Source organism: Amia ocellicauda, chromosome 11, assembly GCF_036373705.1.
Source record: "Amia ocellicauda isolate fAmiCal2 chromosome 11, fAmiCal2.hap1, whole genome shotgun sequence".
Taxonomy (NCBI): Eukaryota; Metazoa; Chordata; class Actinopteri; order Amiiformes; family Amiidae; genus Amia; species Amia ocellicauda.
The window spans coordinates 18,550,894-18,566,334 of record NC_089860.1 but is presented as its reverse complement, the minus strand read 5'-3'; the positions used below and the strand labels follow the sequence as shown (position 1 = coordinate 18,566,334).

At 37.2% G+C, this 15,441-nt stretch overlaps 1 protein-coding gene across 1 annotated transcript in view; it reads left to right on the top strand.

Moving 5' to 3' along the window:
- LOC136763088 (teneurin-2) overlaps positions 1–15,441 on the top strand; it is a 213,857-nt gene that overhangs the window by 158,708 nt on the left and 39,708 nt on the right. Inside the window, exons 9-11 of the mRNA XM_066716811.1 lie at positions 2,468–2,662; positions 4,659–4,859; positions 6,376–6,561. Coding sequence (XP_066572908.1) covers positions 2,468–2,662; positions 4,659–4,859; positions 6,376–6,561 — 582 coding nt within the window. The remainder of the gene's footprint in view (positions 1–2,467; positions 2,663–4,658; positions 4,860–6,375; positions 6,562–15,441) is intronic.

Below are 15,441 nucleotides of genomic sequence, written 5' to 3'. Positions count from 1 at the left end.
CAATATGTTTCAAGCCAATTAGAACTCTCCACATAGTATCCTTTATAGCTTTAGAAATCTCAGACCTGCATAATGGTCTAATGTTTGTTTCTGCTTAGTGATTGTCTTGGTTAATTGAGCAATAAAACCTTGCAATGCAATGAGCAATGAACAAACATTTCTGCCCAAAGACTGTTGTTAAGGAATGGAAATGGAATATTAGGAGTTTTCTAACAAAATAAATGAAACCTGTTTCTATAAAAGAAACAAAAAAACATAAATTAGCATAATCTTTTGTAGTTGTTGGTATTATTTTAGTTTTTAAGTAGCACATCTGGAATAATGGGTCACAGAATTCACAGAGACAGCAGTGCAGTGATCTATTGGCAGTTTTTGAAATATTCATTACAACTCTCTTGGCTTTTAGTCACATTATCTGGAAGGTCCATAAAGTTTTGCTAGTTTTACAAAACATTTCTATGTAATATGTATTTTAAGGTGTCCAGGTCCATTTCCAATTCAACGTTCTAGCTACCGGGGCATTAAATTCAGTGGGTCATGGAATTACAGTGTGGGATTATTGCTTTGGCTGAGTCAGTATTTGGAAAAGCATTATTACCACATGCTTTGAGTACTGTTTACATTGTCTATGTCCATACTCAAGGGTAAAGCACTAATAGATAATAAGAAAACAGCACGTGTATAGCACAACGGTGTGTGTATCTGTTTAAAATAATTAATTTGAGAAGTTGGGGAGACTACAGTTGTAATGAGAGAGAAGTTTAATAATTTAATGTCTCCACAAAGGGTTTTCTTCCTCCAGTAAATTCCTGTTAGATGTATGTCTTAAGGCTAGGACTGGAGTCAAGAGAAAATTGTGGAGAGTGCAGAGAGAGGGAAAAAAGCCCATAAAATGGAAATGAAAACCTGCACCATTAATCGTGTTCACAGTAAGCAGTGTACCCAGGACCCGTGATGCGTGACTCATACAGCAGTGTGCTGTTTTTATTATTATTGACTCATAAACGTATATGAAACACTCCATGACTGTGTTTTACTACAAGCACTTATCATTGGTATCAATCACATCTCATTAATGAAAATCCTTGCTGCCTTAAGATACTTACTGAGACCTGTTTTAGTAAGTTTGTTCTTCATAATCATATGTGATTTATTGGACTTGTAATTTGAATTTGTATTCTTAAATTTGAGTCTTGACAGTATTGTTCCGTGCCTAATAGTATTTGATATTTGCTTTTAAATATTTTTTACACCTACCACACTGTTTTTTTTTTTTTATGTACTCTCTAAATCAGTCAGGGCTCTTCTACACAGACATTTAGTCATATATATTGTTATTGTTTCTGTTATTTTAAAAAAGTAACACATTATATCTTGTTTTCACGAATCACCAGGAGGTAATAAGAAATAGAGGAACACACACACAGCAGCTCAGCATGCTTCACTGGTAGTATCGGAGCCCTGCTGTGAAGTTAGAAAACTCAGATGAAACAATCACCCGCGTTAATTAAGGGAAAGGTGGTTCTAATTAATTACAAAGTTTTGTTTGGTGACTCTGACTTCCTTCTTGATATCTCCCAGTAATTTCAGTTACAAGCTGGCTATGCATTGAGGGATTAAACTTGCTACTGTTGAGAAGCAGGAGGTTAATGCACTGGTGGGCTTGTGCAATGAACCACGCTTTCGCTTCACTGCAGGGACTCGGAGCAGTTAGTTTCTAAAAATACAGGTTATATAAGAGGCTTCCTTTGACACCCAGATCAATGCAACACATAAGTTTACGTAAGCTTTAGCTTCAACCTTACTTCAGAGTGGGAGGTTTGACTTTGCAAACTTTTCAAAAAGGCTACAATACGGAAAACACTGGGATAGTTCAGTACATCGTTTGATTGTATATTTTCTCGACCAATCCACCAATGTTACAATAGAACAAAAGGGATTTTATTTAAACGAGATTTACCAATGAGGATAAATAGCAGAGAACCTCATCATTTGGCTTAGAAACTTTAGAAGTTTTTACCTGAGTTCATTGCATGTGCTTTTTTTTTTCTTGTTTCTTCATTGTATTTGTGGTTTCTACACATGCATAGTTTCTTTTTACATTTACTGTTAGATTCGTATAACATTGTTTGTCCTGAAATGTATATGTAAAGAGGTTATACTTAATCCACAAATTTTCCATTGTATAGCCGTTTGTACAATGCTTTTGTGAAGTTAGCATAATGCTTTTCACCTATAACTGCACTGCAAAGAGGGTAAAAGAAATCAGAATAGCAGAAAACAAAAATGCAATGGATTTGATAGGAAAAGGTTTTCCCATTTTATCACTGTATTTGCATCTAGGACAAACTAAGATTCACTTACGTTCTCCGATAATAATGAGCTAGTAATGCCACTACATTATACTGTGTTGCTGTTTTGAAACTGGACAATATCAATATAGCATATTTGTGTTTTTCCTTTCTAGCTGCCTGTCCGGTGTTATGCAGTGGCAATGGCCAATATGACAAAGGAGCCTGTATCTGCTACAGCGGCTGGAAAGGGCCTGAATGTGACGTCCCCATTAACCAGTGCCTTGACCCAAAATGTGGCGGCCATGGCTCCTGTACCGACGGTACCTGTATCTGCACCCTGGGCTATAAAGGAGAGAGTTGTGGGGAAGGTAAAAAAACAGCCACTGTCTAACACTTAAAGCCCTTTCTCACCCACTCTGAAAATGTACCATTGTAAACTATATGAATATAAATAAAGTTTTAATAGCAAGTGTGATGGGAAAAAAAACAAATGAATGCTTTTGCAAAACGAGAACATGAATTGGCCAACAAAGTGATCCAATGTGGTACAGTTTTCTTTGTTTTAATCAATGAATACGATAAGAATAGAGGTAAGTGTACGATGCATAAAGCGTGCAGCCCTGGCACTGTTTGATTAGCTCTGAGTGTGGTGGCACCGTGAGCACGCAGGGAAAACCCCGGCCGGTGTAATGGATCTGTAAGCAGGGACACTTATCACAGCCTCCGACCGCAGCAGTTCCTGCTCTGTTGCCTTTCCCTGTTTAATCAAGTTATTTCGCTCATGATAAATATGCCGCTTTGAATCACAAGGATGAAAATCGCATTTACTAATTTGTTTTATGTGAAACTTAACCTTTGAATATAACAGCAGACAAAGCGCTAATCTATACCTCGTCAATACCTTTAGCAGCTAATCCTGAAATATAATTTTTTCTCTGAAGCCGCAGCGAGAAGCTCATCGATGGTGGATCAAAACATTTTTCAGAAACGTCTCTGTTAAGTGTTGAGTGTTGAGTTTTTTCTGTTTTATTTTATTTTTATTATGTTTTAGGGGAGAGGAAGGCAGCCCAGTAATTAGTTTCTATTTCGGCAATAAGTTCTGTTCTTCTCGTTGACTGAACTATGGGGAGTAATCTTCCTCAAGTGATTTATCCATGCAATTTTCTATAAATAAAAAAGGAGCTAATTTCTCCAGGCAGTGGGATCTCTGCCATTACTGGCAACTTTTATAGTGTTCTGATTCAGCAAAATTACTTTAAACATCCAATGTAAATCCATAATGGCTAGTGCCTCCCTGGGAATTCTCTATCATACCCACTTAAGGATTATATTATTCCTAGATGAAGGATAAGCGCAAAACTGCAGCAAATACATCAGAAATTTTATTAAGGGATGAAATCTATTTTATTGATCAGGCTTTTAAGAAAAATAGCCTGAAGTTGATTCATATGCTGTTTTGTAAAAGTTCAGCTTGTGAAAGGGAAATGAAGCTGAAGCGAGAGAGAGAGAGAGTCGGAAAGGAGGTGAGGGGCTGACGGAGAGAACAAGAGAGAGAGGGAGAGAGAGAGAGAGCGACAGAGGATAGGGTCAGCATTTTTTTTTTTTTTTTTTTTTTTGCACCACAGCAAGCTTTTTATACCTAATATTCATCACTCCAGAGTCACTCAAACAATTCACCTGAAGAGACAGTGACACCAAAATCAATATTTTTGATCTGCAATTTCTGCAGCATAAACAGAAGTTGTTTCTATTAATGACTTTGTCACCAGAAAATGAAATGGGAGGTGTTTTGTCACAGGTAGTCACCATAGTTTAAGGGGGGGGACAAGTGATAATTGACAAATGGTTTTCACTCAAAGTACAGAGCTAGCTTTTCTTGTCAACTTCACAGTCAATATCAATTTCAATGACATTTCCTTGGGATAGAAAGTAACTAAGTATATTAGTGGGAACTGCAAAGTGGCAGTGTTATTGAAGCCTGTACTTCAATTGAAGCTATGAAACATGCTATAGTGCATTGGGCAAAAACTCATAGATCTGACAGTACTTGTAAGGTAAACCAATACTATAATTCAGTCCAGATTCATTCTTTTGACACACTCCAGAATGGCAGAAGGCACTATTGGTTTAAGAAGTGTCTGTGGTTGTTGTGAGGAAAAACAAACAAACAACATCAGTATAAACAGATTTTGTATCGTGCCATATAAAAAAAGTGTTGTTTTCAACAGTTACCATTGTCCTTCAGTAGCGGTGTATTATTTTAGAACAAAGTAATATGTTACATTTAAAAATAAGATGCAAAGTTTGTTGTTGTTGTGTTTTTTTTACTTCAGTCATTGTTATTGTCTTGAAACTGTCTTTCAGTGGATTGTTTGGACCCCACATGCTCCAACAATGGCATATGTGTGAATGGTGAGTGCCACTGCAAGCCGGGCTGGGGTGGTCTGAACTGTGAGCTGCAGCGGGCTCAGTGCCCAGACCAGTGCAACGGCCATGGGGCCTTTATCCCCGACACCGGCCTCTGCAGCTGTGACCCCAACTGGATGGGACCCGACTGCTCTGTGGGTAAGTCTCATCGCTCTTGTTTCATGCCCATATCAGAGCACCGTGAGAAGACAGGCATTCCCGGGAATAGACCAGAATGTGGGAAAAGCAGAAATTTGCACATAATCCCTCTCAAGACTTCCTGTTAATCATTTTTTTTGATGTGTATTATTCGTTCATTATTGCTAGCAATCATGTTTTTTTACACTTCTGGAAAAACACACACATCAAATGAGAAGCTGCATTGATCCGCATCCTGATCTCAGAATAGGGTTGATTGTTTGGTGAACAGTGAAATTAAAGACTCCAAATCACCCCTGAATCTTCTGTTTTAACATACCGTAAGGAGTTAATTTGCATTTAACATTTACATTAAATAACATTTCCCCCTAGCTGGGGAGGCACACAAGTGATGGACTACACCCGGGGCAGATGCTTGTATTCTGTTCATTTCCCCAGCAGCAGAGTTGTAGTTTCTGTCCTTAAACATATACATAGACCATCTGTTTATTCATCCAGCTGGGGACATCTGTTGCAAAATGTGCCTGAACTCCACCCAAAATGACAAGACAGATGTGTGAGTAATTTCATACAACTGCCTGTTATCATTTATTTGATTGTAATTATTATATGAATAAACAAATCCATAGATTGGAAATGGTTGGAAGGTCCAAGGGTTCAGCATTCTTATAGTGGACAAGAAGTTCACTATATTTAAACAGAGACCTAGTTTTGGCACAATCTACACAATTGGTTTGATCCACATTTTGAAAAGATGCAACCACCCTTCAACCAGTGGTGGAATCTATTTCTCTATTGGTTTTTTGTGCTAAAAGGTTTGTGTTGCAGAAACAATGAAATGTGCATGGTTTCAGGTTAATAACTTTAAACAATAGTACTATACATTAGACAGACACCTAACTCACTGATATTGTTTCCTAAAATGTGACTTATTTTAAAAAGTCCAATCCATCCTCCTCCAATAATGTGATTGTCAGGTGAATTGAGCTCTGTCTTTTTTCCCCCTTGTTCTTTGTTCCATCGAATACACTGTACTAAAGCTGTGGAATACTAACGTCATAACTGACCTGTTGTATATTGACACTTTGCATTGCCTTTGCAATACTGTACTACTGAGTAAGGCTATAACTAGCAGGGGATATCATTACGCATGAATTAATCAGTAATGGCCATTGGTTATTTGATTTTAAATGATGTGGAATGGGTGAGAAAATCATTCACCGAACAATCATTGTCAGCCATTGAATTTGGATTTCTCAGCCTGGTAGATAGAAAAATGCTAAATTTACCCTTTTCTGTCTCCAGAGACATTGACAGTCTCTGTCTATTCCTCCAAGCAAAACAGCACTTACTGTCAGGTCTTCTCTATAACAGCTCAGCCATGCATTCCGGATTCTTGTTTTGGTGTAATACTTTAATCTGTCTAGGACTGGAGACTGGATTCCTAGCTTCTTCACGTTGCTCAGCCCAGGTTGTTATAGTGTCTTTGTAAACGAAGTGCTCTTCCATTTTGCAGAGGTGTGCTCCGTGGACTGTGGCACCCACGGTGTGTGTATGAGCGGAGCATGTCGCTGTGAAGAAGGCTGGACTGGGATGGCATGTGACCAGCGGGTTTGCAACCCCCTGTGTGTGAAACACGGGACCTGCAAAGATGGGAAGTGTGAATGTGAACAGGGCTGGAATGGAGAACACTGCACCATCGGTAGGCAAACGCCAAGCAACAAATCAGGCACATACTATTTTATTTTAAACAACAATCTTAAAAGGGTCTTGAAGGGACAGCGTATGTTTGCAATGCCTGCATTCCCAGAGAAGAGTCATCATATAGGTTTTGTTCTGCAATTCTTTCAGCTTTAAAGCCCCACTTCAGTTGGCTGGCTTTGTATAATGCATCTTTTCAGTTTCCACTGAATGCTAATTGTTTCAAAGAGCCGTGTCAAATATGATAACTAAAACATCTCAACCAGGTCAGCTTGTTATTATTCAGTCTCAACACAAACATTCATGCGTGTGCCTGCCTTACGCAGAGATAAAGTTATCTCTCCCTCAGGCAATTTAGAAATACAAACCCTTGTTGTATCAAATTATGTTTCCGACAGCATGGCCAAGCCTATATGTTTTAGAAAGGTGTCTCAGATGTCTTATCCGCATGCTTAAATCATGAATAATGTAACAGGCATGTATAGAAATAGTAAAATATTAGGAGTGAAATCAATATAGATATTTAGACAGACAGATGCATAAATACACTACTTTGCAAAACACATTTGACTGTGTTCAATGCAAATACATGTTTATGAAAAGAAAGATATTCAAATAACCAAATTAATGCACACTAACCATTCATATAATGTAATATTGAGTGTGCCACCCTTTTTTCTCATTGGATCATTGTGTTGCTTTAAGATGACATTTGGATAATAAATCCAATAAATCTTACAGAAAGAAAGACGCTACAATGCATGGAATGGCCCTGTGGAAGCCTTAATGTCATTGAAGCTGAATGCGACTATCTGGATAAAGAAAACATGAAACAAAATCCCAGCAACTTAAATGATAAAACAAATGCCACAAAGTACTTTTAGTATGTAATCACGTGGTGTAAAATTAAAACCACACAAAAGTACAGAAAATAAGTACAGATTTTAAGGAATTTCAAATGTGACTTCAGCTGAAAATACCATTCGAAACTTTGCCTCAGGCAGCCGCATTGTATCACCCCCCCAGAGACACAGATTGAAAGCATTTTTTATTAAGGGTTAATGCATTCCAGAGTGCTGAGACACACAGACTCTCAAGTGCATCTATGATGACATGGTCAATATAAATATTTTTTTGTTTTTACCTGAAAAAGAGATTATTATTCAAAACAGTTACACCAAGAGCTCGCTGATTATGTTAAACTTGAACTACTTAATGTAAAGTTGCATAATTTAGCCTTGGATTTGCCCAAATAAGGGTACTAAGAAAGTAGCTTTAAATATTTTAGTAAGTAAAAAGGCAAAGGTATCCATTTTACCAGCCATTGCATCAAAGTGGAATGCCACAGTATCGAGCCCTCATCTCTATTTATTCTCTGAAACCCTAAACCTCAATCTGTTTGCTTCAAGCAAATCAGGGGAATTCACTCAGGCTTAAATGGGCTCTTTAAGTGGCATATCCTGACAGGCTGACTAAGTTAGCTCGCAAGTATGCTAAAAAACAAAAGTAAATCCACATCTGAAAACCATTAGAAAATGTTCATGTTCTGCAGATCACATGGAATGGTTACATATAAAAATACATTCCTTGTTTCTTTGCTCTTTAGTCCACAAACCTCAACTGGCATAATATTTCTTGCTCTAACCCTTAACTATTGATGTATTTAACACATGTCCATACAAAGACATAAAACGGTGTTGCTGTTACCAAAATCCGTTCTGATTCGTTCAGATAACCCTTTGAGCAGACCATGCAACTACAGAGGCATTGCAGGCGTACATTGTCCCTTTAAGGTGCAAACTCAGCTTTGCCCTTTCTCTGAAAATAAAAATGGTCTTGTGCATTGAGTGTTAATGTGGTATCTTGGGAATAGACAGAGGAGGCAGTGATGCAAATGGAAAAAAAAAATAAGATGTTCTTGTATTTCAGTTCATTTAGGAGATGCATTTGCAGCTCCCACAGACAGTCCGCCATAGCAACAGCGCAGGCTTGTCGGCGGAGCTTTCATTTTGCACAGGGTTGATGGTTCAGGAGGACTTGTACACAAGTGCCTCCTCATGTTCGAGAAGCATAGAGGCAAGCGCAAGCATCACACCATGTTGTCATGTGCACGCGGCGACTCCAAATATGTACATAATCCATACAAGACTCTTGCCTTTCATAAACCAAAAAGAGGCACTTCTCTCTGAGTGTCTCTGAATTGTCTTTTTCCATTACATATTCAATATGGACTCTCCTGGCTATTGTCCAGATGAGCAACATTCCCCCTCTGAATTCAGCGTGCTTCAACTAATGGATCATGAAAGACCTCCCTATGAGCACTCTTCAATAATAGAGATCGGATTTGCATTTATTTTTAAGAGCTGGCAAACTATCTAGCTATAGGGGTATGCTTTCTGCTGCTCATAACTTTCATCCACTTAGTGTGTAAAACACAGCTTATAAAAATACAAGAAAGCATTGTCAACAGTGTTATACTGCAAAAGACATATTAGATCCTATTCACTTGCTTTTTTTTCTTTCTTTCTTTCTCCCAATAATTGAATTAAGCTTACTATGGAGTTGTGAGATTGTGGTTTCAATTAATTGTTTATCGTATTGTTTTTTGAATATGTTATTATATATTGTATTATTATTTTCATCCTTGCGTATATCTAGAAAATATATTTCACTAAACATCATGGCAAATAAAGTTTATCTGTTAAAAATTAATTAATGTAGTCATTTTAATCATCTGTAGCATCCACCTGACAGAGTCCCAGGTTATTCTTAGCATAACAAAATCTGATTATATCACTGAAGATTTGTTTAATGTATAAGAAGGAAACAGTCATGTTGCTCTTACTTTGTTTATGTGAAAACAAAGCCCTGTTTGGGCCTCACAAGACGCACTTGCTGTTTAGCTGTATTCAAAAGTAAAGCACTGAGAATAAAAGGAAAGGTTTCTACAGCTTCGACCTGCAGTAGAATTATAACCCAAACACAGACATGGCCAAGACATGTTTTGCTTCATAAGATTAATTTCTCTCAAAGAAATCCATAGACGCTTAATCCATAAGCATTCCCTCTTCTGCAATTTCTATTATACCCCAAAACATAAGGATATGTTCCCAAATTTTGAATATATTTTAGTTGAATTGGTATTTGTTAATTAACATCTCATAGCATCTATAGCCTTGTCTTCACAGTGAGTCAGAACAGGATCTCGCATTCTGATAACCTGACAAGATATATGTATTTTTTGGGGGTTCTTAACAATTGCCATTTATCAAGTTCCCCCCCCGAGATGATTTGCTAATGAAGACAGGAAGGTTTTAGTCTTTTTACTTTGCAAAGTCAGAAAAACTCTCCTGTAAAAGTTCACAGCACTCCCAACCACTGGCCCTCGACAGCAGAGCACACTTACTCCCTCAGATGTAATGCACAAGATAAATTGGTAGGCCTTGAGTCATGCAGTGATTTCAACCCATTGTTTCACAATTGGCATTGCTCTGAAGAATGTCCTTTGGAAGACATTTTTTTTTTTTCACATATACTACCTTTCCAGCCAAGATAGGGTAGTTCTTCACATGAACTTACAGATAACTAGCAGTGCCCTTGTATGTATGTATGTGTGTCTTTATTTATTTATTTTTATTTACCTGCTTTCTCAACACTGGCATGTTTTGTTTTTAATGCAGTCTATTGGGATAAGATTAAGAAAGGTATTGTATCTCTTTGCCCTGTTTATGTGTTCCTTCATAGTGCTAGTAGATAGCTTTCTAGGGTAGAAAAAGCTACATGTAGTTATTAGATGCTCTGAAGTAGAAATGTGTATGTTTGTTTTTATTACTTGTGTGAAATCTTTGTTCTTGTTTAAGTTATTATTATCAACAAGATGGTAACATGGTAAGTTTTCAAAATAAGGGGATGGTTATATATAATAATAATAATAATAATAATAATAATAATAATAATAATAATTATTATTATTATTATTATTATTATTATTATTATTATTATTATTATTATTATTATATCTGTGTGTGACCTTCTGGAAGGTCAGGGCTCTGGACCCCTAAGCAGAGGATTGTGGGTTCAGTCCCATGTGGGGGACACTGCTGTTGTACCATTGAGCAAGGTCCTGTACCTAGATCTTTCCAGTATCATTAAATGGGTAATTGTATGTAAAAATTATGTGATATATTGTAACAATTGTGAGTTGCCCTGGATAAGGGAGTCTAATAAGAAATATAATATTCATATTATTGTGCTTAATTAATGTGACTGTAGATGGATGCAGATAGACCGCTATGTCATGTTTTCAGTTTAGAAATACGCTTACTGATTTTCTTATTATTATTCTGATCATGTAATTGCTTCAGTGTGTTTGGTTTCCTATAGTGGAGATATAGCTGATTTTGATGAGTATATACCTCTAGTCAGGAGGAGCATTTAACCTTTGTAATATCCATTTTAAACTCAGTGATTGATGTACACAGAGAGCTCTCAATCTCCAATTTCTTTCAGTTGCTGTACTTTCACCCCCTGAACAATGGCAGTATTATTTATTTGATTTTTGTACTACAGTGCCAGATCTAAGAAGGCTGAGAGCCGCTAGGATAGGGCCATGCTTCATCGATGTGGGTCACTATGGCAGAGTTCTCTCAAACAGCCTCGGAGGCCTTTCCCACTGAAGGGCTGGGGTTAAAACTTTGTATCGTATTGTTCCCTTGAGACAGGCTTCACGCTTCTCAAACTAATTAGGTGTCTCATAAGTTAAATAAATGTATAGGCTCTTCTAGGCAAATTTGCTGAGAGGAATAAAACAATTCTCACAGCATTAAACTTGGGAACAACTCCTGAGCAGTGCACCATGGTTTATTGCTAGTTTTCTGCCATTAAAATGATTTTATTCCCCTCCACCAGATGAAAAATAAGAGCCTGTATAGTATGTGCTGTTTAAATTGGAATTCTGATTGCTGCTTTAATCAGTGACATGCTGAGGTGTTTGACATCCTGGAAAAAGCTTGTCCAGATGTGTCTGATGAAGCTAATAAATTGTCTCTGGAAATGCCATTTTCATTTTGGCATTGCGGATGATAGGTAATCAGGTTGAGAGTCCTGCCAGCACTTCTACCCAGTGTGTGATCTTAATAGCATCAAGGCCAGGAAACGATAGTTACATCCCCTCACCCAGACACACACGTCCACACACCCACTGTCTGTGAGGCACTGGAGAGGAATTTAGTAGCCCATGGTTACCTCCATTTAAATCTTTAGTAAATATGTTGCTCTTGCACTGAATAAACAGCTTTTTGACAAAAACTGATATACAGGTTATTATTCTTGATTGAATGTTTACACACTATATTTTTAAAGATCATTTTGTTGATTCAGTTATAATATGATTCAGTATAGTGTTATGCCTCTATCAAAGGGTGTCCAACCTTTTTTTTAAACAAAGCATACATTCTGAGTTTTACATCACCCTCCAAAAATGTTTTTTTAGCCAAAATTTATATTTAATAGAGTTCATTTAACTTAAGTGTTTCCATTACGATTCTTCTCGCAATTCCCCTTTTACTTTATTTTAATGTATTATACTTTCAGAAATAATTGAGATATATGGCATGGGAACATGGATGCCAAAATGGAGCATTATCATTGTGCTTTTTGCACTTTTAATATCTTCGTAGATACAAATGAAAAGATCAGAGAATTACCTCTGCATTGTTCTAAGAAAAGTTCAAAGGAGTGCCTTCCCTATGGGCTAGACCTGAATATAGTAATGGTTGAAAAGATGTCTTAATTGGTTACAGCTCAGGTTGTATAATCACCTGAAAATCTCCACTGACTTCATCAAAGCCCACACATATTATATATATATATATATATATATATATATATATATATTAACAGGTATCAGAGATGATGTGCACTGCTCCTTTCTTATAATACACACATTAGGATCCTGATTTAACTTTGTTTGTGTTCATTAGAGTTAGGTGGTGAATGTAGAGTTAGTCTGCCGATACACTGGCGCCATAGACCTTTTACAATTGCTACATATAATATTTTTTCATGATTTATTATTATTTATTAGATTAACCAATGAAATGCAGTGTACCTTGATATAACATATAGAAGAGGTAATGTCACTCCCTGCCGATATCATGCACATAAATGGGGCTTTACCTTTCAAAATGTTGTCTAAAACGTCATGCTGAGTTAGTGTTCTGACCAACAGGGAGAGATATGTAGGAAAAAAGTTGAAACTTCAGTCTGTGAACTGCTACACTAATGGCAGAATTTATACCATGATTGAAAGTGACCAGAAGCTACTTTTTAATGAATTGGACACGTATGAATGTTCAAATAAGGGTAGTATTGAACAGGTTCCAAAGCATTGCTACTGGCTGATTTGCTTCTCAAATGCACATGTGCATTTACACCTGCTAATCTTGGTGGAGTGCTCCATCAACTTTGTAAATAATCTATTGAAAAGTGGAAGAAAATGCAGAGATGAGCAATAGGTTAGAAGTAAATAAACAGAAATATTCACATGATATGTTTTCCATTCTGTTTCCATCTGCGGCATACCACTTGATTGATGAGAAGATGGAAAAATATACATTCTTTAGTCATTTTTACTATGTTGAAACCATAGCTTTTAAATGTGTGTTTTGCATTTGTGCACTTCAGATTAAGTGTTGACAGTGGGCATGTTTTGTTTTGCTTGTTTTTGTGTGTGTTTGAAATGATTCATAATTCCAAACATTCATTATGGTACAGCTCTCAAAGAACTCGAAGGTAAACAACCACTTTGGAAAACATCAATCTTTGTTATTGGGGGAAAAAAAAAAAAAAGGTTTCAGCGTGTAACATCTCGCTGCTGCTGTTCAGCCAGTGGACACTTTGAAGGACTGTAAGCAGTTTTTACCCGGTAGTCCCAAGAGGCAGTCAGAGGTTACGATTGACGGAGAGCTCTGGGAGTCGAGAGGCTGCTGTTAGGAGACATAATTCATATGTAAATGAGGGCTTAGATCTCAACTTTAAGGCCACCTCCTTTTCCCAAGCTAATGCAGGGATAAACATTAAAAGCAGGTATCGAGTTCTTATGGGAATGTCTTGTATCATTAAGGAATTGGCATCTAGGGAAAGGGCAGCCAATTACTGACTTCAGCAGACTTATCCTGTCTCTGCCTTTAGTAGCTACTCTGCAGTGTTCATTATTAGTCGGGCTGGCTGCTGACCATGGTTCTGAAGTATTGGCAGCTGGGAACTGAAAGTTTAGAATGCAATATCCCGTTTTAGAGCCTAATTGGGCTGAGTACAGAGCACCTCAGCATACACTGGTGGGCACGGACAGAGCCTGGGTTTATTTTGCAGACATCTATGTGGAAATGTGCTCCTAACAGAAGGTGCCAGTTCAGTGATCTGCTTTCCCTTTCTTAGTTCTCCTTGTCCAAAACATAAATTGGTGGTATGAAGACTCAGGGACAGGTGGGCATTGCATGTTAATAGGTTAAAGGCTTTTGAATGAGAATACCTTGTGCAGAATATAGACAGTACTTCAGATAAATAGACGCATATCTTTAGAACTCACCAAGTCCTCAGTCAATGGAAAGTCTGGTGACCAATTTGTTTTATGTAATTGTATTTTTTTTTTAAAGATTTAAGGCTCTTAACATGTCTCTCACTCTCACTCTCACGAATTAAAACCCACTTAACTATTATGATTTAAAGCACAGCGGTTTTGCTTTATGAGTTCAGTAATGATAATCATTTTTATTTATTCTTCTGTCCATCATACTTATATGGATTTAAGAAGTGTGGATTGTAAATACACACACAAACAGAACCATCTCAGGCACTGGTTAAGGGGGGTGGTGAATTATTTTTAAACATTGAAAAGGAAAAGTCATGCTTTCCCTTTTCTACACACTGTATTATCTGTTTCAGCAGCAAGAAGATTGAAATAGATGTAGTTCCCTCAGTGCTTAAGGCAGTGATTTAACCAATGCTTTCCAAATTAGTATTGGGAGGAGCTGCGAGTCCGAAAAGAAAGACACACCATATTGATAGTCACTTTACAGCAGCTGAATAACGATAGCAGACTGTTTGTCAACTGTTTGTTTTTGAGGAAAGGACATGTAAGTAGGGGTTAAACAGCATTTAAAACAGCCCAGAGCGGTAACCAGACTTTTCAGCAAAGAGTTGTTTCTGGCTAAAAGTGAAAAGGTTTCAGCATGAAAATGATTTGATTATTCATATAATACCTTTCCCCCCTCTCCCTTTAATATTGTTTTAATGTGTGAATGCAAATGTCACAGCTGCAGGAAAAAATAATAATAAATAAGATAAGTGTGGATCCTTTTTTCAACATTTTGGCAAAGTACTTAACCTTAAAATAAGGCAACCTCTATTAAGTAAAGATTAGTTGCTAGAAATGGTAGGACTGCTAATTACAGTGTCTTCTGCTTGTGTTTGTCAATGCCTGCCTTTGTTCGTGTGTCTTTCCCTTGCAATCATTAGCTCTACTTGTGGATGTTGTCTGGCACTGTTTGAAATGCAGCAACAGTCGCTGACACATTTTATTACAATGCCTGCAGGAGGAATACAAATGAATTGGCCTCAATGACTTGCTTTATCTCTGCACTTGCCTGGAGGTTTACGTCTAGATTGCACAAATCTACAAAAAGCAGCGTTTCTTTTTTTTTTTTTTTTGCAAAATATTTATTGTAATGAGATAATGACACCGCTTCATTTGGGACATTTTGGACACATTTTTGGAAAGCCACTGATATCTGTGTGTGCCCCAGTGATCACTGAAATAATTGTTGACTGAACATTTACCAACATTTGGTAATGAAAGCCAAAAATAGTCCTTAATTGCAAA